This window comes from Macrobrachium nipponense, chromosome 6 (genome assembly GCF_015104395.2).
Source record: "Macrobrachium nipponense isolate FS-2020 chromosome 6, ASM1510439v2, whole genome shotgun sequence".
NCBI classification, from domain to species: Eukaryota; Metazoa; Arthropoda; class Malacostraca; order Decapoda; family Palaemonidae; genus Macrobrachium; species Macrobrachium nipponense.
This window is the reverse complement of record NC_061108.1, coordinates 62,558,700-62,585,761: the sequence shown is the minus strand read 5'-3', so window position 1 is coordinate 62,585,761 and position 27,062 is coordinate 62,558,700. Positions and strand designations below refer to the sequence as shown.

At 37.4% G+C, this 27,062-nt stretch overlaps 1 protein-coding gene across 11 annotated transcripts in view; it reads left to right on the top strand.

Moving 5' to 3' along the window:
• The window catches only part of LOC135216350 (protein unc-13 homolog 4B-like), a 255,589-nt gene that overhangs the window by 135,911 nt on the left and 92,616 nt on the right, over positions 1-27,062 (top strand). For all 11 annotated transcript variants that reach the window (XM_064251577.1, XM_064251583.1, XM_064251585.1 and 8 more), the window contains 6 exons: positions 4,250-4,376; positions 16,628-16,771; positions 17,736-17,987; positions 22,388-22,621; positions 23,631-23,752; positions 25,855-25,968. In XM_064251577.1, the coding sequence (XP_064107647.1) occupies positions 4,250-4,376; positions 16,628-16,771; positions 17,736-17,987; positions 22,388-22,621; positions 23,631-23,752; positions 25,855-25,968 (993 nt within the window). The remainder of the gene's footprint in view (positions 1-4,249; positions 4,377-16,627; positions 16,772-17,735; positions 17,988-22,387; positions 22,622-23,630; positions 23,753-25,854; positions 25,969-27,062) is intronic.

Below are 27,062 nucleotides of genomic sequence, written 5' to 3'. Positions count from 1 at the left end.
ATGTTGTTTAATATCAAATTCACTTGGCCTTGGAATAAACACTGAAGGGGAATATATAAGTAATAAGGGATCTGTCACCAAGTGGACGCGAACTACCGAATTTTTGCCGAATGACGGACTACTGGAGTTGTATATATAACATACATACACACACAGACACACATACATACATACATACACACACACACACACACATATATATATATATATATATATATATATATATATATATATATCTGATTCCCGTAACGTTTTTTATTTGATTTATCTAGTCCTATTTGTCGCATATGAAAAATCGCAAGCTTTCCAATCAGCTACTTCCCTGGGTTCTGTAAGCCAGATGTTTTGTATTGCACCTGCACTTTTTTCAAAGGAAGCCTACGCACACCTGTTAAACATCTGTTAAATCGTAAATCATACATAATTTTGATGAGAGTTTATTTCCGATCATCATTTTTTTTGGTAGCCAGCGTTTGCTACTCCTAGAGTTTTCAATTCATGTGGAAATGAGTGCCACTATAGCTACTCTGTATTTCTGTAAAACTAAATAAATGTTTTGCTTTCCCTTTTCAATTCAACACAATGATTATTTTGAGGAACAAAAACATTTAGTCACTTGCCCAGGAGATCATTTCAATATTTGAGTTTTCTGATTGAGATACCCTCTCAGTGAGGGTATCACATACTCAATACTGTTCGCCAAAAAAATGTACACACACATCAGCAAAACAAAAACTTGCATAAATATTTTGATAGCAAATTTATTCAGAGAAACGAGGTTAATACAAGTTACCTTTGGCTTCTACAGTTCCAAGAGGTGCTCAAAGTGGTGGCCATTAGCTTCTAGACATTTATTTGTACAGCAAACTACTGTTTGGGTAACGTTGGCCAAAGTCTCCAATGCACAAACATTTTCAAGTTCTTGTCTAAGATCCACCAATGTAGTCGGTTTCCTGCAATACACAATACCCTTTAGGGTCCCCCATAGGTAAAAATCTGCAGGTGTGAAATCAGGTGAGCGTGCAGGAACTCGATGCCACCTCTTTGTCCTCAAGACATTGACCCCTGGTAAATTTACTACTTCGTCCACATGTGTGTGAGAAGTTTTGGTGCCCAGCAAACGCAGTTGTGCTGGTTCACCATTCCATTTAGCTTAAATTTTGGGCTTCGCCAGACCACACAATTTTTCCCACCAGCCCTTCATCGTTGCCTATCGTGTGTTGAAACCACTGACAGAACTGGATTCTTCTATCTGGATTGTCTTCATTAATAATCTTGGGATGTAAACTTTCTACTTAGCTCTTTTAAGAATGCGCCGTATGCTTGAACAGCTTACTCCTGTTTCACGTGCACACTGTGCAGAAGACTTCCTTGGTGAATGTGTGAACAGTTCCAACACCATAGCCGAGGGAGCACTTGTTGAAGTACGAGGTCTACCTGATTTTTCTTTATGCAGATTACACAGAGCACCATGTGTTTTGAACTAATCATGAATCCGTGAAATGGTCAGACGTGTATGGTAGGAGGTACGAACCAAACTCGTGCCTCCATTGTCTTTGGACTTCTACAACATTCTCAAATTTGAGATACCACTTTAAATGACAACCGTACCTCTATCATGTCGTAGACTTCACTGTTGATGCTACAACCAGGAGGGCAATGCCATATGTTGTAAAACATATACAACAGTACACAGGGTTATCGAAATTTGATCAACCTTCAAAAGAGGTATTTACATTTAGCGAAGTACTTATGCAAATTGAATACTTATGCAAGATGGCAGACTATGTATATAAAGGTGAGTGTAACTAAACTTGTAATCTTATATGCATGTAAACTTGTGCGCTACAGAAATCCGAATTGCTGAACTGATATAGACATAATTTGCCCATGGCTCTCATTTGACCCTACGAAGGTTTTCGTGTAGGTTTCAAACCCTTGCCCCCGCCGTCCCAGTGCCTTATTTACTGCAGGTCCCGGCAGAGACCCAGCCATCAGATTACATTTTGGACTGGTGTGAAACATGGAGTGTTGGGAACATCGGTTTATAGACTTTCGCATCGATGGTGCAAACTAGCAAGGGGGCTCTGCAGTGGCAGCGGGCTGACGTGTGACTCGCTCAGTGTCGGGCCAAGGAACGTGACAGGAATTGCAGCCACGCTCAGAAAAAATTTCCTGCATCTCCTTGGAATTCTTCCGTCATGTAAAGTATGCGTACTATCATTGGAAAAGCTTTTCTCTCTGGTGATTAATATTTCTTTCTAGAATTCATTGCTTTGTGTTACGGACTCTTAGATATCTCAGAGACAATGTTACGGCCTCTGAGGGAGGTCCGCTTCAGGTTCGATATGAAATAATAAAAAAAAATATATATATCAACACAAACAGTTGAAACTGGGGATATGAATATAGAAAGAAAAACTAACACAACAAAGGTTTATTTACAAGCTTACTAACAAAGGTAAATGCAGAATGGTATCTCCTATTTACATAAAAAGACAGAATCTTACACTGCATGAACTGGGGGAAACAGTGAGGTAATAAGAATACTTGCTAATCAGTTTGGCACTTCGAAGAGGTGGTTTCACAAAAGTAGATCGGCGATTTCGGACGTCCTCTTGACTCCGTATTGCAGAAGCTAATCTTCTTGTAAGGCAGGAATTCCCCAACACCTGTAACAGGACCTTTTCTTCTCTGAAGTCTGCTCGACGTCGAGATAACACGGTAGACCACACCTGAAGACGACTAGACCAATATCCAACCAACTCTTCTTTTGATTGATACTTCGTCGGTTCCTTTTTCCTCGTATCTCACGGAAGATCTCTGCTGCTGCTGATCTCTCACTGATAATCTGATCTGTGGCTCTCTGTGACTAAACTGGTGATCTCTCTTTTACGATCTCTCTCTCTTCTACGATCACTGCTCTCCAAAGTTTGTTCGTCGTATTTATACGGCACTCTGGGGGCGGAGCCTATGGCGAACGTCACCGACTCCAGGGATTTCTAGAACTTCTTAGATGACTCTAGACGAGGTATTGCATCAGAAACGCCGCGATTTCTGATGCAATACCTCGTCTAGAGTCATCTACGAAGTTCTAGAAATCCCTGGAGTCGGTGACGTTCGCCGTAGGCTCCGCCCCCAGAATGCCGTATAAATACGACGAACAAACTTTGGAGAGCAGTGATCGTAGAAGAGAGAGAGAGATCGTAAAAGAGAGATCACCAGTTTAGTCACAGAGAGCCACAGATCAGATTATCAGTGAGAGATCCACAACACTCCTGCCGATTCTGGAACAACCACGAACATAGGCGCCTCCAACAGTGGCGCGAAAACCTCCTTGCTGCCGAACTTCTCGAAAATGCGTTCTCCTTTTCTTTATCTTTCTTTGCCATGAAGCAATTACCATCACACTTTGTTACTTCCTTTCTAAGGTAAATGATTAACACTCATTCAGAGTTTTCCTGTGCATTGCTGGGTTGGTCAGTAGATCCTAGATATAAAAGGCCATTCGCTTATGTGTCCTCAAAACAGCGATCTTTATTCCTTCCTTTCATTTCATCATCTGCTCGAGGAGACGCCAGTGACGTTAGGGTTCTCTTTTCGCTGTTGTCTGTAGCAACACTAAAAAGCATGGCGCATACTGGTTGTTAAACGGTTTCGTGCTCTGATCTCATTGTTATACTCTTTTATATTAATAATAATAATAATAATAATAATAATATAATAATAATAATAATAATAATAATAATAATAATAAAAATAGCCTGCATATTATTTGTTAAATAAGCTAAAGACCACGAATTTACATGGCAGTTTCGTGTATGTGCCCATACGATTAAAAATAAAAAAAAAATTGTGCCTAAGAAGAGTAGGAATTATCATAATTAATTTACAGTAGACACTATATAATATATATATATATATATATATATATTAGATAGATATATATATATATATATATATATATATATATATAATATTATATAGATATATATATATATTATATATATATTATATATATATGTTTATATGTATGTATGTATGTATGTATAGAGAGAGAGAGAGATAGAGAGAAACTATTGAAGTGTGAGTAACATGTGTAATAATATACGTATATCATCATAGTAATTTTGTGATTTCTAAACAATATAATGTACATGATGTACATTATGGTGGAGATTAAGAAAAATAAAAAGATTATTCGACATCCGAAGAGAACCTCGTTCATCATTTTTGTGATTACTTGCAGGCACGAACCACAAGAATCAGGCATGGAGCAGATTCCAGCTGTCAGGGACCTGAAGGAGATAGGGCGCGCTGTCCTGGGCACAAATGAGTTTAGGAATTTGCTTGGAACCGTTACCATTCCTCTGGAGGTACGTGAAAAAAATATAACTTTTGATATTTTTTACTGAGCCTGATGTATTTGCTTCAATGCTTGACTTTTCTAGTGACTGCTCCCTCTCAGCGTTGACCGATTGTTTTATATTGTTTTTGATTAACTGGCGCTACTACAGTAAGCGGTTTCAGTGATATCAAGAACTTGAAAAATCAAATGAAATCAGATTTCAACTAATTTTTTAAGGGAAAACATTGAGATATTATATTTTTAGTATTATTCAACCACGTTATATCGGAGAGGCAGCGGCTTTTAACTATCCTGACATTCTGCAGTATTCCCAACTGCATTGTTTTTTGTCCTTTCTCTGTACGTGGTGTCTTTCCATATACCTTTCCTATTCCTTCACCTGTGTTGCTGTCAAGTTCAGTTATAAGATAAAAGAATGTACAACTCGTTGTTCTGTGAAACCAATTCATAGTCTGGTAAGAAGTTCAGTATCAGTTGTGCATAAGGAATTAATTATGCATGAAAGCTTCAAAGGAATATACCATCAACAAAAGTTTTTAATGGAATCTCTTACTCTATCCTGATTAGATGGACTTTGTTAACAGAGACAGGTTTGAAGACATCCTAGAACCGTTTATTATTAGAGGGACTCTGACAACCATTTTCCCAGTGAGGTTGTTTAAGTCACACTTTTGAAGATCAACTGTAACAGCCTCCAAAGATTTCTGGAGTGTCAGTTTAATTGTCAAATAGTGACGCCCTTTCAAGGATTCGTGATAGATGGTGGCCTGGGAGTCCTTCCTGGATAGGTTTCGCTATATTGGTACCCCGTTAAAACGCGTGCGGCTAGAGCTCTACCCGAGCGCCCAGAAAAATTTGCCAAAAATCACTGACTGTAGTTGTGCTGTACTTTTTAATTTCTGAAACCAATTTTGCTATTGCAGAACACTACTGAAAAGATAAATAATACCCATCTGCAAATTAAATATTTATTTCAAATATATTGAAAAATAAGTGTATACAAAAATAATTTACGAATATATTTACAAAAAATACAAAATAGCCTATATACACACAATAATTGGGGGAATTCTTTTTAAATCTACTATTTACAATATGTGACTGCCAGAAAAGGTGTCGGACCCATAGAGGTCAAAAACTGAAAAGAGAAAAAAAAGGTAAATTTTTTTGGCCAAAAAAAAAAAAAAAAAAGGTCAATTTATTTTGGTACCTAAATGAAATAGGAAGTGGCTACTTTTTTTTAATAGAATAAACTCATTATCCTAGACGGAATTATGTAAAAAATCTGCACTAAGATGTTATTTGCTGTTATATCAGGGGCCAAATCTTGAGGTCATTTTTTGACCTCCTAGTTTCACCTTGAAAATTTCTTATAGATATCGTTGTAACTATTTTAAGATATGATATTTTTGCATGAAAACCTACCAGAATATGGCAACTTACCTTTCGGATATGCCAACAAAATGGCTGCGGTCGACACCTACTCCGACGGCCACATCTACCACCTGAAATGGAGGAATGGAATGTAAATTTCAATGTATTTACTTATCTAACTATGCGTGGATTTGGATAAAACTATTATGGTGGCTTGCTGGATATTTGAACATTATTTTGCAGCTATAAAAAAAATCTGACCCAAAAAAACCTAACCCAATGTAAAAGTCATTTGTTGACCTCATAGTTTCACCAGGAAAATTTCTTATAAAAACCGTTGAATATCACAAATTCCATAGAAAGCAAGAATATATCGCGATATGGCAACTTACCTTTCGGGTATATCCGCAAAATGGCCCCCGACCATTGCTACCTGAAATGGAGGAAGGCTATGTCAGTTTCGAGGAGTTATTTAGTTATCTAATTATTCGTGGATTTGCATGAAACTTTAATGGTTGCTTTTATGGGTGTTTCAACATTATTTTGCAGCTATTAAAAAAATCTGACCAAAAGAAATTTTTCGAAAAGGGAATAATTTTGAAAATTTGGAAATAATGTCAAAAAAAATAAAAAATTATTGCAATATTTTAGGTAAAAAATGGATGATATATATTTTGTGAAGATGAAAATTATAGTGTTTATGCAAACAAGTACTAAAAAAGGAGTTTCATGATGTAACTTACCTACATAGTAGAGACTCACTTTGGACACAAGACAGTTTGATGCTGCAGGCAGACGGGTTTGTTGCACTCCAAATGCTGTGTTTGTCTTGTGGTCTTCTCTAGATGGGCAGCTTTGGCAGCGAACACACTTGGGCAGCTTGACGTGGCCAATGGCAGGAGGAGGTCTATGTTCCAGCTCAACCAGCCAGAACGTATCCGCAATCAACACACGGAGGGTCATCAACAAGTTGGTCAATGTGTAATACCGATGACTTACAAGGGGAGCACAAAATTCAAGGGTGACCTCCTTGAGGAACCTTTGCCTTATCAAACTCTTTGACGATGGCAGGAACGAATAGAGAATATAAAAATAAGCCATAATTATATTCAATATCCCGTAGAAAAGACAAAGTGGCCAGGGTCGTGTCTTGCGAACACAATTTGATGTAGAACACATCTGATCGAATGTGTCTACACCCCCTTTTGTGGCATTATAGAACATCTGAATGTCCGTCTTCCGTCTTTCGATTTCAGACGGATCACGATGCAGGAAACTCAACAGCATCGCCTTTTTAGTCCTGCTGACTTGCTGACACTGGAGAGTCAAATTGTGTTCATAATTGAACACGGCCAATGAGTCCTTGACAGGAAGCACCTTCTTAGAAAGATCCTTAGGAATATAAGGTTTCTGTCGAATGGTGCCACACAAATACATGCCATTATCACCGTGTGCCAAGGCGAACAGTAACGTTGTGAAGGAGTTATCCGTCGTCACTTTGCGGCCCCCTCGACGAAAAGGTTGCAAGCTCCGTCGTGAAAACTTCGCCTAATGTCTGTCGTCTCGGCACCCTCACTGTGTCCTTCCCCAAGTAAGCAATCGCATTGCACATGTAATGCAAATCGGCATCAAACGCCAACACAAGCTTGATGCCGTACCTTTAGGAAGAGAGAATAGCATTAGTATCTAAAAAAGTTTAATTATATTAAATAAAAAGTAAAATAAAATGAAGTTAGTATGTATAATAATAATAATAATAATAATAATAATAATAATAATAATAATATAATAATAATAATAATAATAAATAATAATGATAATTATATATATATATATTATATATATATTATAATAATATATATATATATATATATATATATATATATATATATTTATATATACATGGCATAATGTTGACTGAGGTTTACACTCTAAAAAATAATTGGTAGCTCCATGTTGTTTTGAGTTAACTCATAGAATTTTGCTTGAGTTACTCCTTGACATTACTTCAGTCTCACCCATGTCTCAGCAAGGACAACTGTTGTTATTTGACCTCCCTTAGCTTATTGGATTCTAACCAAAAACAAACGCCTGTCACTTCCATACATAAGCAGGTATGTTCATCCAAAAATCACAGTGTATAAAGTAATCATGTATAATTACAATGATGACATCATTAGCATTTTCTGAAATATGAATTGACATGCTTTAGGGTGATGTTGTTTGTGGCTTTGAAGCCACATTATGCACATTTGAGAGATTATTTCCTTGTTACAAGGATCTTGCTAATGACTTCTAAAATTATATAGTATGAATTAGAATGATATGGGGGTACAGTGTTATGAGAATTTACAAAATATGTAAAATATATACTCAGATGCCAGTTTTAGGTAGTTATTGTCATTATTCACTTGAGGCTAACCTGCTTGTGCCTTTAAGGCAACATTATGCACTATGGTGTATTATGCTTGTAACTTTGAAGCAACATTGTGCACCTGTGGTGTAGCATGTGTGTCTTTGAAGTAACATCTTGCACCAAGAGTGCAGTAGTCTTGTGTGAAAGAGGGGATATAGGCATATCTATATGATAGGGTGCTACAAAAGATGTTAAGCATATTATGTCTCTAGATTAGTACTGTGAATTTTTCCCCCACAGATATCAAATATGAATCCTTCATCTTTTTATTTTCATGGTTATGAGGCAGGTATACCAAATATATCTGAAGATGAAAATTTGGAGAGTGAAAATAATGATGATGAATATGAACCTGAAAAAGATTTGGAAATCATTATTTCAGAGGGTGAAACAGAGGATGATGAAGAAACTGAAGAGGAGGACCATCCAAGCACCTCTACTAAAGGAAAGAAAATAAGCAGAAAACCTGTTTGGAAGAAAAAAAAATCAGAAGATGTAGATTCTTTAGAGAAAGATTTTATAGGCCAAGTTTATGCTGGTGATGGTAGTGTGGGGAGTCCTATAGAATATTTTGAAGAATTACTTGACAATTCCATGGAAAAACTGTTAGTTGAAGAGTCAAACAAATATGCGATGCAATATGATCCTAACAAACTACTGAATTTGACATTGGATGAGCTTGAAAAGTTCATTTGTATGTTATACATAATGAGCATAGTAAAAATTCCAAGAGCTAGGCTGTACTGGAGTTCATACTTGAGGTACCCCAAAATAGTAGATGTTATGTCACTTCAAAGATTTGAGATTATATAAAAAAAATCTCCACTGTAATGATAACTAAAGTCGTCCAGATGGTTGTCGAGATAACTTATACAAAATACGACCCATAGTTGGCATGATCACCTCAAAAGTTTCAAGTACGTCTCCTACTGAAAGGCTTTCCACTGATGAACAAATTATTCATTTTAAAGGAACCTCAAGTATGAAAACCTATAATCCAAAGAAACCAAAGAAGTGGGGTTATAAGATATTTGTTCTGTCAGGTACTAATGGTTTAGGTTATAACTTCAAGATTTATGCTGGAAATATGAGCCTCTGGTAACATTGTTCTTGATTTACTCCAGTCAATACCAAAGGGAATGTGGCATAAAGTATACTTTGACAATTGGTTCAACAGCCCCCTTCTGCAAACTACATTATGGAAACAGGGGTTTGGTTCACTTGGGACAGTGAGACTGAATCGTGTTTCTGGTTGTAACATGCCTTCTGATACCCAAATGAGACCTTCGGGACGTGATACAAGTGTAATTCAAGTAACACAAATGTAAGATGTAGAGCTAAGAGCAGTTAAATGGTTTGATAATAAAGCGGTCACACTTCTCAGTAATTCTGCTGCTCTAGAGCCACAAAGAACTATCCAGAGGTGAAACTCTAAGGAGAAGAAATATGTAGACATAACATGTCCCTCAATCATCATGATATATAATAAATTCATGGGTGGGGTGGATCTCCATGATTCCCTGTTATCCCTGTACAGAATTGGTCTGAGGTCCAAAAAATGGTACCACAAATTTCTCTGGCATTTTTTGATATCATGCTGATACAAGCATGGCTTCTTTACATCAGAGACTTTGATCTGAGTGGTGCTCCAAAAAAAGATAAACTTCCTCTTCTGAAGTTCAAGCTGGAAGTATCAGATTGCTTACTACTGAAAGGTAAGGTTTGTGGACCTAAAAGGGGAAGGCCATCAGTGAATGTAGATGACCTGAACAGAGCAAAAGTTAAAAAGGGCCCACCAGTAAAAATACCAGCCAAACCAATAAGAACCGACATGATTGGCCATTTTCCCGAATTTGCAGAGAAAAAGGGGTGATGCAAGTACCCAAGATGCACAGGATTGGAATATGCAAGGTTTTCTGCCACAACTGTAGAGTGAATTTATGTTTCACTCCCAAATCAAACTGCTCCCAAAACTTTTCACACGTCAAAGTTTTTATAATGCATAAAATATTACTACGGCATAAAACGTATTCAGAATAAATGTAATTTTGAAAAGTAACCTATTCTGTGCCATATTGCTCTCAGAATAAATGAATTTTTAGTTGCTGTTTTCAAAAGAAATTAATTTCTAGTTGCTGTTTTCAGAGGAAATCATTTCTAAAAATGTATACTTTATGTCTATTTTCAAAACAACATTTTATTATACAGTGGTACATTGAGATACGAAAGGCTCAACTTACGAAAAACTCGAGATACGAAAGCCAATGCGAAAAATTTAACGGCTCTACATACAAAAAGTTTTCAAGATACGAAAGGTTTCTGAAAGTCCGAGATTCGCCCGGATAACAATTTTGAAACTCGTGCCACGCGCCGCCATCTTAGTACTAGTAGACTTGCCACCATCCTCCTGCTCTCCCATTGGTTCCTGATGCTAGTCACCACCATGAGATCCTTCTCTCCTATTGGACAGCATCCCTCTCATCATGCATCTTATATGTACGTGGTGGCGTACCTATCTCGGCCTCTTCGTACCAACATCTTTATCGTACGCACGCGGCATTTGTTCGGTCCAATGATTTTGTTTAGTAATGTAAATTCGTTAGTGATTTCGTTGCAGTGCTATTATCGTGTTGTGCGAAAACTTTATTGTGTAACTTATATGTAAATTACGTACAAGATAACGTAGTCATGGATCCCAAGAAAGTTGAAATTCACGGAAAGAAGCGCATGCTCTCTTTGGAGACAAAGATGGAGATCATCAAGAAGTACGAAGCTGGTATGCGATTGAGTGTGATCGCAAAGGAATATGGCCGTAATCCGTCGACAATAGGCACCATCCTTAAACAGAAGGATGCCATCAAATCAGCTACACCGTTGAAGGGCATCACTATTTTGTCCAGCAAGAGGACCCACTTGCACGACGAGATGGAATGGCTGCTCCTCGTCTGGATAAAAGACAAAGAAATCGCTGGCGATACGGTAACGGAGACAGCAATCGCCCACAAGGCCAGCGCTATTTTCGGTGATTTGATTGCGCAGGCAGAAGACGACGGAGGGGAAGGGACTTCAACGCCAATCCCAGAGTTCAAGGCTTCGCATGGCTGGTTCGAGAAATTCCGTAAACAGACTGGCATCCATTCGGTGGTGCGTCATGGGGAGGCTGCCAGCTCGGACACGAAAGCGGCCGAAGTATTTAAGAAAACTTTCGACGAGATGATGACCAAGAAGGCTACAGTTCTCAGCAGGTTTTCAACTGTGATGAGACTGGCCTTTTTTGGAAAAAAATGCCTCGTCGGACGTACATTACGGAGGATGAGAAGATGCTACCTGGGCATAAGCCTATGAAAGACAGGCTTATGCTCGCACTTTGTTCCAATGCCAGTGGGGATTGCAAGGTGAAACCCCTACTGGTGTATCATTCCAAGATTCCTTGAGCCTTCAAGGCCCACAAAGTGCTGAAGGAGAAGCTTCCAGTGATGTGGAGGGCTAATGCAAAAGCCTGGGTAACGAGGCTTTTGTTCACCGAGTGGGTAAATCTGTGTTTCGGCCCGACAGTGAAGAAATTTTTGGAAGAGAAGCGCCTCCCTCTGAAATGTCTGCTGGTGTTGGACAATGCCCCTCCCCACCCTCCTGGCCTCAAGGAAGATATCCTAGTGAAGTATTCCTTCGTTAAGATTCTTTTTCTTCCACCCAACACCACCCCTTTCCTCCAACCCATGGACCAGCAAGTGATAGCGAACTTTAAGAAGCTGTACACGAAACATCTTTTCAAGAGATGTTTCGACATCACCGATACCACAAACCTCACCTCGCATCAATTTTGGAAGGAGCATTTCGACATCGTCATTTGTATCCGACTCATCGACCAAGCTTGGCAAGAGGTTTCGAGGCGAACCTTGAATTCCTCGTGGAGGAAACTCTGGCCTGATGCCGTATCTGCCCGAGACTTCGAGGGATTCAACGTAGGTGAAGCTGGTGCTGCAGAGTCCGAAACAGTTGACGATCCTGAAACTGTTTTGGAACCAGATCTTGACGAGATCGTTGCACTCGGCAAGTCCATGGGGCTGGTCGTTGACGAGGACGACATCAACGACCTTCTCGAGGAGCACCAAGAGGAGCTTACGACGGATGACCTGAAGGAGTTGGAGGCCATGCAACATAATGTCGTTCAAGAGGAGTTCTCTAGCAGCGGCGAGGAAGAGGAGGAGGACCCTATGACAATGGCAGAAATTAAGGATGTTCTAGCCGCTTTTCATAAAGTGCAATCGTTTATCGAAAAAAGACACCCCAAAAAGGCTCACACAGGTCGTATGCTTGCGCAGTTCGATGACGTTTGCCTGAGCCGTTTCAGGAACATTGTGAAAAATAGGCAGAAGCAATCTTCCTTGGATCGTTCTTTTTTAAAGAGGCCTTCAGCATTAGCAGGAGTAAGCAAAAAGGAAGAACCAAGTGATAAAAAACAGAAAGTTGAAAGCAAAAAGGAAGAACCAAGTGATGAAAAGAAGAAAGTTGAAAGCAAAAAGGAAGAACCAAGTGATAAACAGAACGTTGAAAGTGGTGATGAAGTTGAAATTCTGTTAAAAAAAGAAAAAAAGCCTACGTAAAAGTAAAAAAAAGTTAAAAATCAAAAAAATAAAAAAAAAAATTTATTTTTAGTTTTTTGTAAAGTTAAGTGTTACAGTTTTGTTAATGCGTTTCGTAAATTTTTGTTTTATAGTTTTCCTTAAATATTTTATGTGTTTTCGTAAAGTTAAGTGTACGTATATATGTACGTTATCTGCCGTTTGTCCTCCTCCTCCTCTGCCGCCACTCGAAAGGTAAGCTTCCACATTTTACGTACAGTATATTTCTTGTTACCATGTACACTAATATACACCTTATTTACAGGTTATTTTGCATTTTTTATAAATTTAGGTATTGAATGGTCCAAATTGTTGTAGTATTTCATTGTTTAGAGGTCAATTTAGCTTTATTATGAAATTTACTGGGGTGTTTTTGGAGGGCTTGGAACGGATTAGCCATTTTACATGTAAAATGTGGTCCAAGATACGAAAACCTCATGATACGAAAGGCGCCTCGGAATGGATTAATTTCGTATCTCGAGGTACTACTGTCATAAAGGAGTTATTTGCATCTATAAGAGTATATTTTGTACTGAAGAGATATTTAGGGATAAAAGTGTGCCCACATTTTGTTTTTAAGATAATGGGTTATGACAGTTTAAAAGGAATTTTTTACCAAAGAATTGCTAGCTCATTTTATTTTGCAGTAAATAAGTCCTAATGAAAATTTATTTACATAATAAATTGATATTATTTTTATACAAGTTGCACAATGTTACCACGTGGAAACGTAGTGATATTTTATATTTTCATACAAGTTGCACAATGTTGCCATGGGGCAACGTAGTAATATTTTATAATAGAAAACTAATAAATTAAAAAAGTTACATGAAAGTTATTTCCATCAAATATCCAGAACATATTGTCTATGAAACAATTTTTTGCTCAAAAACTAAAAAGTATGCATATATATATATATATATATATATATATATATATATATATATATATATATATATATATATATATATAGATAGATAGATATATAGGTAGGTAGATACAGATAACATATTTTATATTTTATACACACAAAATATCATATTTTGATTCTTATTCCATAAGAACATATTATATAATCAAAGAAACAATTATAAATAAATAAAAAAGTAATTACATTAAAAAAAGGAAATGTAAATCAGTGAACTTACTTTGCTAGTTAATGGGGATGTATATCCTGAAGGGACAGCGGTTCTAAATGGGACAAGCTATTCGTCAACGGTGAGATGGGGCCCAGGGGAGTAATTCTTCTGGCAATCAGCCACCACATGGTTGAAGACTTTCCGAATTGGGGCAAGGGGATCTGTCTTCGCCTGCTCTGCTTTGGTGCCTGAATTGTCAAAACGAAGAACTCTCGTCAACAGGGCAAAACGACGATCACTCATAGTACACCAATAGAAAGGAATGCCCTCTGTAAGGTCCCATATGTCACTCGTTGTGGTATGATTGTCTGCCCTCACTGCCGACATTATTAGAGTTCCAATGAGCACCTTCAGTTCCCTCAGATCCATGTCCCTGAGGGCAGCATTGCCCTTATGATGAAAATGATTCCTCAAAAGGTCAAGTCGCTCATTGGAATGCAAAACAATCTCAGCAAGCATGTGGTCAGACAAAAAAGAGTAAGAAAACACAATGTCGCTCACTCTCATCACCCCAGCGGTGACATGGGTGGGACCCCCAGGTCTAATCCTCGGCATACACATTTGGGGAAGGGAACTATTTGGGCCTCTGTGCCAGCACGTCCCATCATGACCCTCCACAACCTCAGCTCCAACATGCTGGATAGGAGCACCCCTCGTTGAATGGAAATCACCCCTCCTCCTCTTCCTGCTCCTAATCTCGACTGGGGTCAGAGCATCCTTATCCCTAGAGATGTGGATGGTCCAGGTGTAGGTGTGGTGGCGGTTGTTGTTGTTGTTGTAGTAACAACAATGGGCACAGTCCCACTAACCCCGATGACTCCCCCCTGTCGGCATTGTCCCCATCCCCCTGGGAGAGGTCTAGAGGTACAGCCTCCTCTTCCCTCTCCTCATCTCCCTCCAAAGCCGCTTGTTTCGCATCCTGGTCGTCAATGTCCTCCTCCTCCACAAAGATGGCAGCTGCCTCCTCCCCACCTTCAGACTCAACCTCGAGGTTGTCGGCAAAGTCACTTTCAAATGCAAGGTTTACCTAATAACTTTGCTTTTTGCAAAAAAAAAAAAAACAGAAATTGGCACTCGAAGGAAAATGGACCATATGGTGATATATGTCATCTCAGCCACTTACAAGGTCGTGCACATGATACACACACCATCCTTTTGCATATTCCAGTAATACAAAACTATATTAATCACCTATTATGCACGCTGTCCTACATGAATTGAGTACATAATAACTTTGCTTTTTGCAAAAAAAAAAAAACAAAAACAAGAACAAATAGGCACTTGAAGGGGAATGGGCCATATTACGGAGTGTCAGACATGAACAAAAGAATTCATATGAAAGATACATCATCCTCCGACATATTCCAACATTACAAAACTCACTGGCATGAACACTGATCAAATATGCGAGGTTTAGCAAAAAAAAAAAAAAAAAAAAAAAAAATTGGCGCTCGAAGGAAAGTGGCCCATATTGGCAATATATGGCATCTCAGCCACTCCCAGGGTCACGCACGTGATACACACACTTCCCTACAACATATTCCAATAATACAAAATCATACTAATCAGCTATTATGCACACTGCCCTAATAACTTTGCTTTTTGCAAAAAAAAAAAAAAAAAAAAAAAAACCCAGAAATTGGTACTCAAAGGGGAATGGACCATATGGCCATATACGGCATGTCACACATGAACAAAGACATTCATATGATACATACATCATCCTCCGACATATTCCAATGTTACAAAACACTACTAGCATGAACACTGTTCAATATACGAGGTTTACCTAATACTTTGCTTTTAGCAAAAAAAAAAAAAAAATTGGCACTCAAAGGCAAATGGAGCATATGGCAATATAGGGCGTCTCAGTCCCTCCCAAGGTCACCCACGACATAGATACACCACCCATCCAGACTTTCCAACACAACAAAGACACAGGACTGTACACAATTCATTGAGAAATGGTTACGTAATAACTTTGGTTTTCGATCACTTACCTGTTAAAGGTGCTTGTGGGTCGATCTTGACCTGAGCGATTCTCAGAAAAGGGGAAGTAATTCAGGCAGACGTACGCAGCTCCGCACACGACCGTGGCTTGTAGACGAGTGACCACCTGCGGGTCGGTCACACCCAGATTCGACACAGGCGATAATTTATGGGAAAAAACGTTTTTGAAACGCCTCGGGTTGCGCACGACCTGTCACACCTATCCAGGGTTAACCTAAGTTTCAAATATCTTCCATCTGTTAAAAAAAGATTTCCATAAAATTTTTGGATTGTTTTCAAATGAATATTGCTTCAATATATTCTAAGCAGATAGGAATAAGTCTCCAGATTCATAAATGGATGTTGTGTAATTTCCAGAAGTTAAGTTTGTCCTGCACAAAAGAGGGTTAGAATCTTTCATTTTTAAGCAGGAAGTTTGTCCTGCCCAAAAGAGGGTTAGAATCTTTCATTTTTAAGCAAGAATATTCAAATCATAGATGATATTCATTTTGTATTTCCATTATTCAGATCTATTATTGAAGATGAAATTTCATATATAACTGTCTAGAAGTAATAATTAAGGAAATGGGTAACAGAGTAATGAGCTAATTACTCTCGCGATAATGTTTCGGAAACATACTAATTAGTTTTCCGTGTTTTAGGAATTAGATTGAATTCTTAAATTCTGTTTATTTAATTCTGTTTATTTCTTCCTCAGAACATAAAAAACAAACTGGTGGACGAATGGTACACCTTGGTGAAAAAGGAAGAGGGCAAACCAGTCTCCTTCAGAGAGAGTTTCAGGGCCAACAAAAAGCGTGGAAGTCTCCATTTGAGTATGAAAGCTTCAATCAAGTCGGAGGTAGGTGTATAATTTCATACAGTATATCAGTCTCATAGCTGTTTGGTTATAGTGGAGGTAACTTTCAGTGTAATCGACGGGCCGACCCCACAAAAATACATACATACATTTACACAAAAATACACACACACACACACGCACACACACACACACACACACACACACACACACACACACACACACATATATATATATATATATATATATATATATATATGTGTATATATATACTACATATATAATGGCCTGTTTGACCTACGCAAATGGATACTGAAGTGTAACACCCAGCCTAAGCCAATAGTTGACACATAAGCATTTTGTATCTTATGCATGGTCATCAAATACAGTAATAAGTGATAAGAAAGTTGCTGTATAAAAATACATTGATGGTAATACAACTATAGTAGGCTGTGGGTAAAAACAGGTAGGCTAAAACCAGGTAGGCTACCTACCTATCGAACTGCGTTGTTTATGAGAGAGGGAAAAAGATGTGGTGTACTTTTTGTGTAGTGTATTATATTTTTTCCTATATTGGTATTATACATTTATCCTTCTTATACAAAAAGATATTTCATCTTTATTTGATAACTACTGATTTCATGTGTTAAAATTTGAGTAAAAAAAATAAAGATTTATTTTACTCTAATCTCTGATAACAAAATAATATCTAAATGATATTTATTTGAAAACAGTGATAAAAGACTTTTTTTAGGAAATCAAATATATAAAAAACTTAAGAAAACAACAAAAAAAGTTGATGTAAGAGCGTTTGTTGCAGCGAGCACTATTCCCGTTTGGGACCCAACCTTGAGGACCCAAGCAGCGGAGTCGGTAGCCTTTTTAAAGTAGTCTGTGCTTTCAATATACGTAGCTACTCATTGTATGCTTTCATATATAAATGCAATTGCTCATAATGAACCTACTAGAGCCTTGCTATTTTGATGACCGTGTGCTTTATTTCCAGCTGAATCTCTTGGGCAGCCACTGGTATGACACACTTCTGAACAAGTTACTTCAGCATCGCCTAGGCTTCCTGTGCTCTCTGGGCACTTTCACCAGAGATGGTATGCGGTGCAGTGTCAGAAGTAATGGCAGTTCTTTCAGTGGAGCCAGAAGCTGTTCACTTGTTAGCGCTAAGAGCAATCCACATACATGCAACAGCACTGGGAGTGCCTCCACGTCTAGCAGTGGGTTTTGCAGTAGTTTTGAAAATGAGGTACAGAACATTAAATGATGATTAAACATTTCTCTTGTATATGTTCACATTCCGTATCTTGAGCTTTGCACGGTTTTATATTATGTACTGATGGCCATAGGTAATGCTACAACTGCTGTTAAAGAAATCGTAGTATAAAAATTTTGAATATTTTAAGCCACATATCTCCTTTCTTCTTAAAGGAGAATGAACTAAAATTGCCCACTTACACCTCACAAACCCATTCTTTAACTAGGTTAGTCTTCTGATTCTACTTGAAAGACTTACACCAACTTTTTCAAATTGAATTTTTGAGTTTGTTTCATTTTCTAAATAAACTTTCATTTGTTAGCACCCTACAAGTGAACCATTAACGTTACTTCATAGCGTAAGTTACACAACACTTAACTTGAGTGTGAATCTGAATGGTACCTTTATTTTATTACATTCACTGATAATGCTTGAAATTACTTGAATGTGTCTTGCGCCAGTTGAGGAGGCAACCGAACAAGGAATTTGCGAATGTAAAACAGAAAAAAAATAATGTTTGTAGTATTGGACTTGCCATGCACCATGTGTCTCTTGAAATCACATAAAGTTTTCAACTTCTCTATTCTATTCTATTCTATTCCATTTAAAAAATACTTGCGTCTTTGTCATACTTGTAATCAGTGCCACTTTATTGTTGCTTAGCGTTTGATATGATGGATGAGCAATATTGCCATCGTGTTTTTTATGTACTTGCTATAGAATAGTGGAAGATCCTGAAAAGAGTGTAATTCCTTTAGGGTTTTTGGTACTTTTGCGGTCTTTGATGTCTCTAATCTTATCAACTGTCATTTGGATGCCATGTTTTCCACCTATTTGTCCATACAATATTGCACTCACGCGTCATATTCTTTGTTTCGGAAAAAAGATTGTAAACATTTTTACTGTTCTCTGGTTCATTATTACCTCCTACTTAAATATTTTCCACAAATCATATTACACTTGAGATACAAGCAAAAGTCCTAACCAATCTTAGCTACTAAGAGGCTAGACTACTTGCTGCTGCGTGAAGAAATCTTATTGGATACTCAAGACCCATACGAGTGTTTATAGTGCAATATTCATGAAACTCAATTCAAGCTTTTCTTCTTCTTTTTCTTCTTCATCCATAGCTTGGGTTGCAGTGTTTAATAAATGAGGCTATTTCAGGTATTTCTAACGGTCATTAAAAAACCCATTTCATAATTTGTTTTGACAGATTTTGTATGCATGGATGCCCTTCCTTACTCCAGGATGAGTTGCTGAAATTATTAAGTTAGACCAGTTATATGAAAAATAAACTTGACAGTTTTAGAGGGTTACAGATATGTCATATGGGTTAGCATGGAATCAGGAAAACTTCTAAGTGGTGGTTTAAAGTTACTTTTAATCCTCCAAAATGTAACATTCCGATTGCTTATCTTACTGGTAATAAGGCGATAACCCAACCTTGAAATGTGACTTTTTTTTCCCAGATATTTTTGCTATTACTGCTTCTATTTTATTTTTCTTCTACTCTGGAGTGGCATTCGGTTTTAATTGTAGCACAGGCCGCCCTTTCAAGTATTGTTGTACCTAAGGTTTCATCAAACACCTCTGAAACTAAAATTTTGACCACTGTAAGGTAATGTTGATTAACCACTCCAGACCAACAACATTTCTTTGTGATCTCTACGAGACTGGTAGCTCATTTTCACATTTCTGTTGTTTTGATTATACGAGAACTTTAGCTAATTCTAATACTTAAATGTCATGGTCATTATTCTGTCATAATCTTATGACATGGTTCCAAAACCAATTAGCTATGCTTTTTGCCACTACCTTTGTCATTGTACTAAACAACTTGATCTGTGTCTAAATACATCGTCATTGGTTTGCCATTCACTGGCAGAGCAATCACAATTCTCCTATCACTCATATTTACGATAATAATTGGAAATGACAAATTGTTACATGTCAGCTGTATGTTGCTTGTTATCAATATATGTGCTTCATCATAATACATCTTTCTCGGAAATTTGCATTATCTTCACTTGCCTTATCATCATTTAGCTTTGAATTCAAACTGGAATGTCTTAAGTATCTATAATCATGATATATCTTTCTCAAAGATAGGCTCTCCTCTTTTCAGTAAGGTAAGTAAGCATATTTTCTCCGGTTTGCTAATTTTCAACTTTTCAGTTATAACTGTAAATTATGTCTGTAAAGAATTCCCTTTTGCGACCGTGGTTTTAATTTTTTAAATGGTTGCTTTGATCCACACCTCTGGTTAATGGAGAACTGTTAGATATTATCCCTATTTTATCCCGAAATCAACCAGAGTTGAAGGCTTTTCTATTTTTCTTGCTTACATAGCTCTAATCCATAAACTATGATTCATGTTTAGCGTCGTGTTAGACTGTGATTATCTTTTCTCAGTCATATCTTTCTTAGGTCATGTAAGATATATATAAATATATTTTTGTCAATAATTACCTCCCGGTTTTTTGTGTGGATACTGAATTGTTCTATAATATAGAAATCTCTTAAATTTTCATTATGAAAATCTGTTGCAAAACTTTATTCAGAGGCTCAGCTGTGTTCCTGTAATCTGGTAGTATGTTTTGGGTGCTCTATGATTTTGCAGTACTTCCATACCTGCGATGTTCAATGTGAATGCCACTGCGCATCTTGTCTACTGTGCTTGATGCTGACTTCCACCGTTTAGTGTTTCCACTGCTTATGAAGTCATATCCTGTTGGCCATAGTGTTGAATGCTCACATTTAGCTGATGTTTTTATTCCTCTTTTGCTACCGTATTACTTTGTATGTCTCTGGTCACATATCACTGTTCATCTGCCGTTGTGGAATATTAGGGAATTTATGTAATATGGTTTCCTGCACGTCTCACTTCATTCTCGGTGCCAGTTACTAAAAATGATGCTTCATAAAGATGGATAATGACAGCCCGAACTTGATAATGAAAGACAAACTTGAACTTTACGTTGCTGTGGTAATGAGTAATCTACCTGGGAAGGTGCAGGGTCATGATAGCAGTTTAAGTACTAATTCTACATAGCATCACGTTTAGCATCTTGAAGGTAAATGAGTTTTATCTGAATTTCTCTTACTTTTGCCTGTGTGGTTTGAGTTTTCCCCTCTCTCTTTGCACTCTAAAACACCAGGTTTACATGTGTAGTGCATGACAGTATGGGAGGTACTGAAAAACATTAGAAAAATGGTGTAACATTAAGCATGATGCAAATATATATCGCAGAAACTGTATTAGTTCTGTGAAGATTTGGAGACTTTAGGCTGTGGTGATATCTGCAAAGACCTAGATTTATATTTTCATTTGCACTGTGGATGTCTAAAAATATGCTGTACATTGCAGATGCATGTGGTCAGGGGCACAGCTGGACTCTTAAAACTTCGTGAGAACATAAAAAAAAAAAAATGCAAAATGCATAGTAAATAATTTTAATACACAATACATTTTGTATTCGGTATCAAAACACAAGAATGACATGGTGATCAAAGAAAATTTACAATAAATATAGAATCTACTGGTAAACTTTTACCATCTCAGCACACTTTTTGGGTAGATTGTGAAGTTGAGAGGGTATTACGCTTATTTATATTTAGTTTTTAACGTGAACAGGACTACATCAATGGAGTCTGCATACTATAAAAGGTGACAGTTTTAACAGCCTCAGAACCAAGAACTCTCTCAAGCAATTTGCATTTAAAAAGTGGATTTTGTTTCTGAATCGGCAAAAAGATAGTACCACTGCTACCTTAGTTACCAGTACGATCTGCGACATGCAATGTATGAAATTGGGTATTATGGATTGTAGTATTTGGTTGACATCTAAGTTTGAAATGAGATGAATTAATTAAAACTTTGCATGATTTCAGCTTGAGAGTTGATTAAATCTCGAGTAAGTGTTTGCTTAGTTCCAATTTGATCACATTATCTCAGTTTCCGAAACGCTAGAGCATTCAATATTCCTCCCCATTCTGCAATTTCTTTGCGGAATCCTGGACTATTGCATTCTATGTGGAGCTCGTCATTTGGATTGATAGTATCAGAGATCATATATTTAGAGAAAATAAACGAAATACTAGTATGCCTCTTGATATTTCAAGCACAAAGATAGATTCTAGTCAATCTCATTGCCATTGGTATCAGGGATCTCAATAAAGAGCACAAAATAGTATGCTCTGTATACAGTAAAATAAGAAGTATATCATTTATATTTACTGTGATATGCATTACAGATGTGTTAAATATTTAGAGTAAAAGATAGTTTTAAGATGATTTTAAATGTATCATGATTGTCACCAACAGCCTTTTACTTTCCGTGTACTGATATTATGCAAGTACTGTTTCATGGTGTTTTCGAAAATTTCAGACTAATGTTATTTCGAGCCCGGCAGCTCCTTGGGCTGGGGCCATCAGCAGCACCGACGCTTTCATTTTGTCCCAGTATGGTTCTGTACTTAACATGACACCGCACCTGGTGACACTGTCTTGGTGGAAAATTGCCTCCAAGTTAACCGTTGTGGATCAGTCTTTCATAGGAGATTTGCTTCGGAAGCTTCTCGAGTGCATCCAGCAGAGCGAATACTCCGAGGAGGAAATGCAGGTGAAGAATTTCATGCTCTTTTAAATGTCAATATTGAGAAGAGAATGATTTAGCGAGGGACATTTTGTTTATTTTTATGGAATTTTTTCATCTGGATGTTGTTGTTTGCTCTAACATATAGGTACCTCATTTCTACCCTATTAAATGCATGTGTACTCATTGTGAATGAATACTGAACATTCCACAGATTGATGAGTCATAGAATTTGTTGTTTACGTATGAAATAAATTCATCAGTATGACTTGATTATTACAGTGCAATTCAGTTATCTGATATAAATGCATAACGTAGATATTAGTCAGCAATCTATCTTCAGAAGGGTAAGCCTTGGAAAAAGAAAGTGTTAAGAATTCATGAAAGTTCTCAGTCAATCCTGGATGCAGTGGAAATCCGAATCTTGATATTACGTAGTGCTTACTTTTTTATCCTGAAATGTTTAACATTACTCTGCTCCGGGTTATAAAAGTGTATGAATACTCCTAAAAAAACAGGAATCCTCTGCAATAATTACAAGAGAATTTAGTATAATAAAAGATGAGTTAGCTGATAAAATGATACATTTTCAGTATACATATTACTAAAGGAAATTTCAATATACTGTAGATAAAAACTGGCTAGGAGTAAAACAGTGTGTAATTAAGATTCATGGTCATATGAGAAAACAAAGTTTGTGGCTATCTTTAGTAGAAATATGTTTATACTATAGTAATATAACAGAGATTTCCTCGGGACTAGCAATCTGGTCATCAATCACAGTCCGTATAGTAGAGAATAGGAGGTGCTAATAGATTGCAGAATTTTTACAACGAGGCTCTTAAAAGTGTACAGGGTCTTGGGTACACTTTGTGAGGAGTGAGACATAAGTTTTGTTACTCTAGGTCTGTAGTGAGAGAGAGAGAGAGAGAGAGAGAGAGAGAGAGAGAGAGAGAGAGAGAGAGAGAGAGGGAATACCAAGAAAACTGAAATTTTATTGGTTTACATTAAATAAAAGTATTGTTGATTTTTGTAGGAAGCTCAAAGCTCTCTGAGGCTGTGGGCAGCAGAACAAGAAGGACGACTCAAGAATTTGCAACTGAATTTCCATACGACTTCGAGGGTCATCTCGCAGCATCAACTCTCCCATACTCTTAGGTTCGTTAGTTGCTGTGTGACTGATATTTCCATTATTCCGATGAACAAATGTCATTCACCGATGCCGAAAGGTTGTCAAAGCACATTGCATAATGACACTGATAATAATTGTATCACTGATTTGGAATAATGAGAGCTGTTAGTAAATTAATATGGTATAGAAATGAGATTGCTTCCCTGATAAGAGTTGGCCTAATTTCTATAACCTTAAAAAGGAGAAGTCATCATTTGCATAAATAAAAGAGTGAAAAAAACTCTGATTTACCGAATATCCTTAGAAGCCATTTTACATTAGGACAGTGCCGCTTTCTAGTGGCCCTATCCTGCATTAATAACGTACTCATAACGACATCATTCATTCCTGCGCTCTGCTGACGTCTCCTGAATTCAGGTGTATCGGTTTCATTTTCTCTGCCCTCATATTGATTGACCTATGACCTATGACTTTGAATTTTTCTTGCATGAATCCCATCTGGTCCAGGAGATTTGAACTTGTTTAGTTTTTTCTATTTTGTTTTAATGTTTTCTTCTGGAAATATTTTGTCAAGCGTTTTTGCCCCGTCATATCTTATAGCTTGTCCAGGGTAGTGTCTTCAATTGTGAAAACACTCGTAAAAAAGCTTATTCAATAACTGCTTTTTCCAGGTCTGAGTTCACTAGGTTTCCTCTATTGTCTGTTGAGGAACCATTGCTATTTTTCATTGGCTTCCTACTCATTGGTGGCTCTTCAGTAGGCACTGTGGAATTACAGCACCCATTATAGATTTCATATATATGCACAAAATTATGAATATGCACATGATTATGAGAAATTAAGTATTGATTATCAATAATCCCTAAAAAATGGTTACCATTCTTTTGTTTTTGTAAATAAAAAAAAGCAAATGAATTGCTAGAATGTGTGGAACTGCTGTGCTCAGCAGTTCTAATTATGCTAGCAGTGTGATAATGTGGTAGCCAGCCCTTGAGTAGAGTAAAGGGGAGCACTGCCCTCTCGAGCAGTGTTAGTCTAGCTGTTGGGGGGCGAAGGTGTGTTTTGAAATTCGTCAAAGCCTAATCAATATGTGCTATTAGTGATAGAGATCAAATCAGTGACGATGCTGATGATATGTAATCCAGAATGATCAACTCAGTGGTGAGTTGTATTGAACTGGAAAAAGGATAACCACATTAATGTCAATGAGTAAAATTCAAAATAGTAGCTTTCGGTAGCGGTTCTGCTGCCTTCCTCAGCGGGAGAGAGACAGAGAGAGAGAGAGACAAAGGGAAGAGAGTGTGTGTGGGTGTTTATGCAGTTAATATCAGGGAATTTAAAAAGAAAATATGAATGAACAGACCCCTACGAATGATAGCCACGAGCCGCCACTGTTCCTACTACTACGAAGATAATTGACGAATTTTTGTTGGACGATTTCACAAAGCTTCAGTTGAACTACGTCATGTACTCCTCCACCTGTATTTAAGGTCTTAGCAATTCTTCATTTGCTTCCCGGGGTCATTTTTCAGCTCTCTGAGGAGGCTACATCCCTGAGGTATTTTCATTTGTCCCGGATTCTTCTGAGGGCATGAATTTCAGCTCACCTGGGAGAATAGGTATTTAACATTTTTATTTAAAAATATCAGCAGTGTGCTGTGCTGGTAACGTTTTAGATGTCATATGGTTTATCATTATCTCTGTAAAGCATCATCACTTTCTTTGCCATTCTTTCTCATTAGAAATCTTCCAGAGAAAATATGATTGGCGCTATGGAAGGCTTGAGATTTTTAAGTCCTGAACTATATAAAGAGGTCCGCTTTTTCATTATTTGAATATCTTCTCTTAAAATTTTTGCAGAGTTTTTATGAAACAAAAGATGTGACGAACAAATACTTCCCAAACTACAATAAAAGAGGATGAAAATGCGAGGCCTTAGAATCATCTCCGATATTTAGAATTGTAAATGAATTAAATCATCATAATTTATAGCGTTTGCGTTGCATTACTCTTCATTTCATATTTTATATTTATTATGTACTTGAAATGTAATTCGAATTTTAAGTGCGTTTAGGGTAATTAAAATCAAAATTCATATCAGTATTCGAGTGTTCTTTTATGGTTTCAGGAATTTGAAGGCTGCAGGATCCAGTGCTGACAATCATGGACTTCAAGTCTTTCCACATGATAATGATTTTCTGAAGCTGGTAACAAATGCTCTGAGAGAATTCACAGAAAACTGGTAAGCTTCTTGACAATGACGAGTCGTCATCACTTCTTCTGACATGAGGGAAGGATGATGAAGTGTTTCTTCCATGCATGTTCGTTTCTCTCGTTTCCTTATTGATCGTCTTTTATTGTTTTCTTTTTTTTCAGAAACCTAGTAGATCAGTATTTGAATTTTGAAACAGGTTTATTTCAGGTAAATCGGAATAAAGTGGATATAGATTGATGCAATGAAAATGTTGGTTGATATTCATGGGGAATTTCTCTTGTGACTCCTTCACCCAGTGACCTGCACCACAGAAGACCTTCCACTCGACTGGAGGGATAGGTGATTACAAACAACTTTGTCAGAGCTCTTTCACATCAGTCATGTGGCAAGGAACCGTCATTCACGAAAAAAAAGAAGATTGCTGAAAGATAAGCCCCAAAAATACGAAATTCATCGGCCATCGACAAAGAATAACGGCCTGGCTCAATGAGAGGGGAACATTTTAAAGAGCTGTATAAGCATTAAATTCTGGTGATGCAAGTCCACACGTTTTCTCCATTGTAGGGGCAACTTGCTGCCATCCCTAGCACCAATCCATTCATAGGTAGGCCTGTGCACAACACATGTGCACTAATAGCGTATCAGTGCATGTGCCCTGTTAATGTTAATAGGTATGTAAAGCGCATGGGACCTGTTTATGGCGATAGGTATGCACAGCGCTGTTAACGTGTGCATGTTTCTCTCTTCTTTTACAAGTCAGGATTTATTACAAACAATAATAAGTCAAGACACTTACGAATCGCAAGTCCCAGCTAAATGCGGCTCTGTAAACGAGCTTAGTTCTTCCAATAAAACCGTATGAAGCTGTAAATTTTGTGAAGCTGTTCAAGATAAATCAACGTCGTCATCAATAGAAAATGAAGGCATGCGCCCTGATAATGTTGATAGTTATAGAGCGAGCATGGACGTTCATAGCAAATCAGCGCATGCGCTCTGCTATTGTCAGTCTTTATTGACTTCTTCATTCCAGTTAAAGATGCCAAAGATGTAGCGAAATTTCACTTGTCAGAAAAGCTAAAGTCAACAGTTAAAAGATACGCGATAACAAATATTGTGAAACT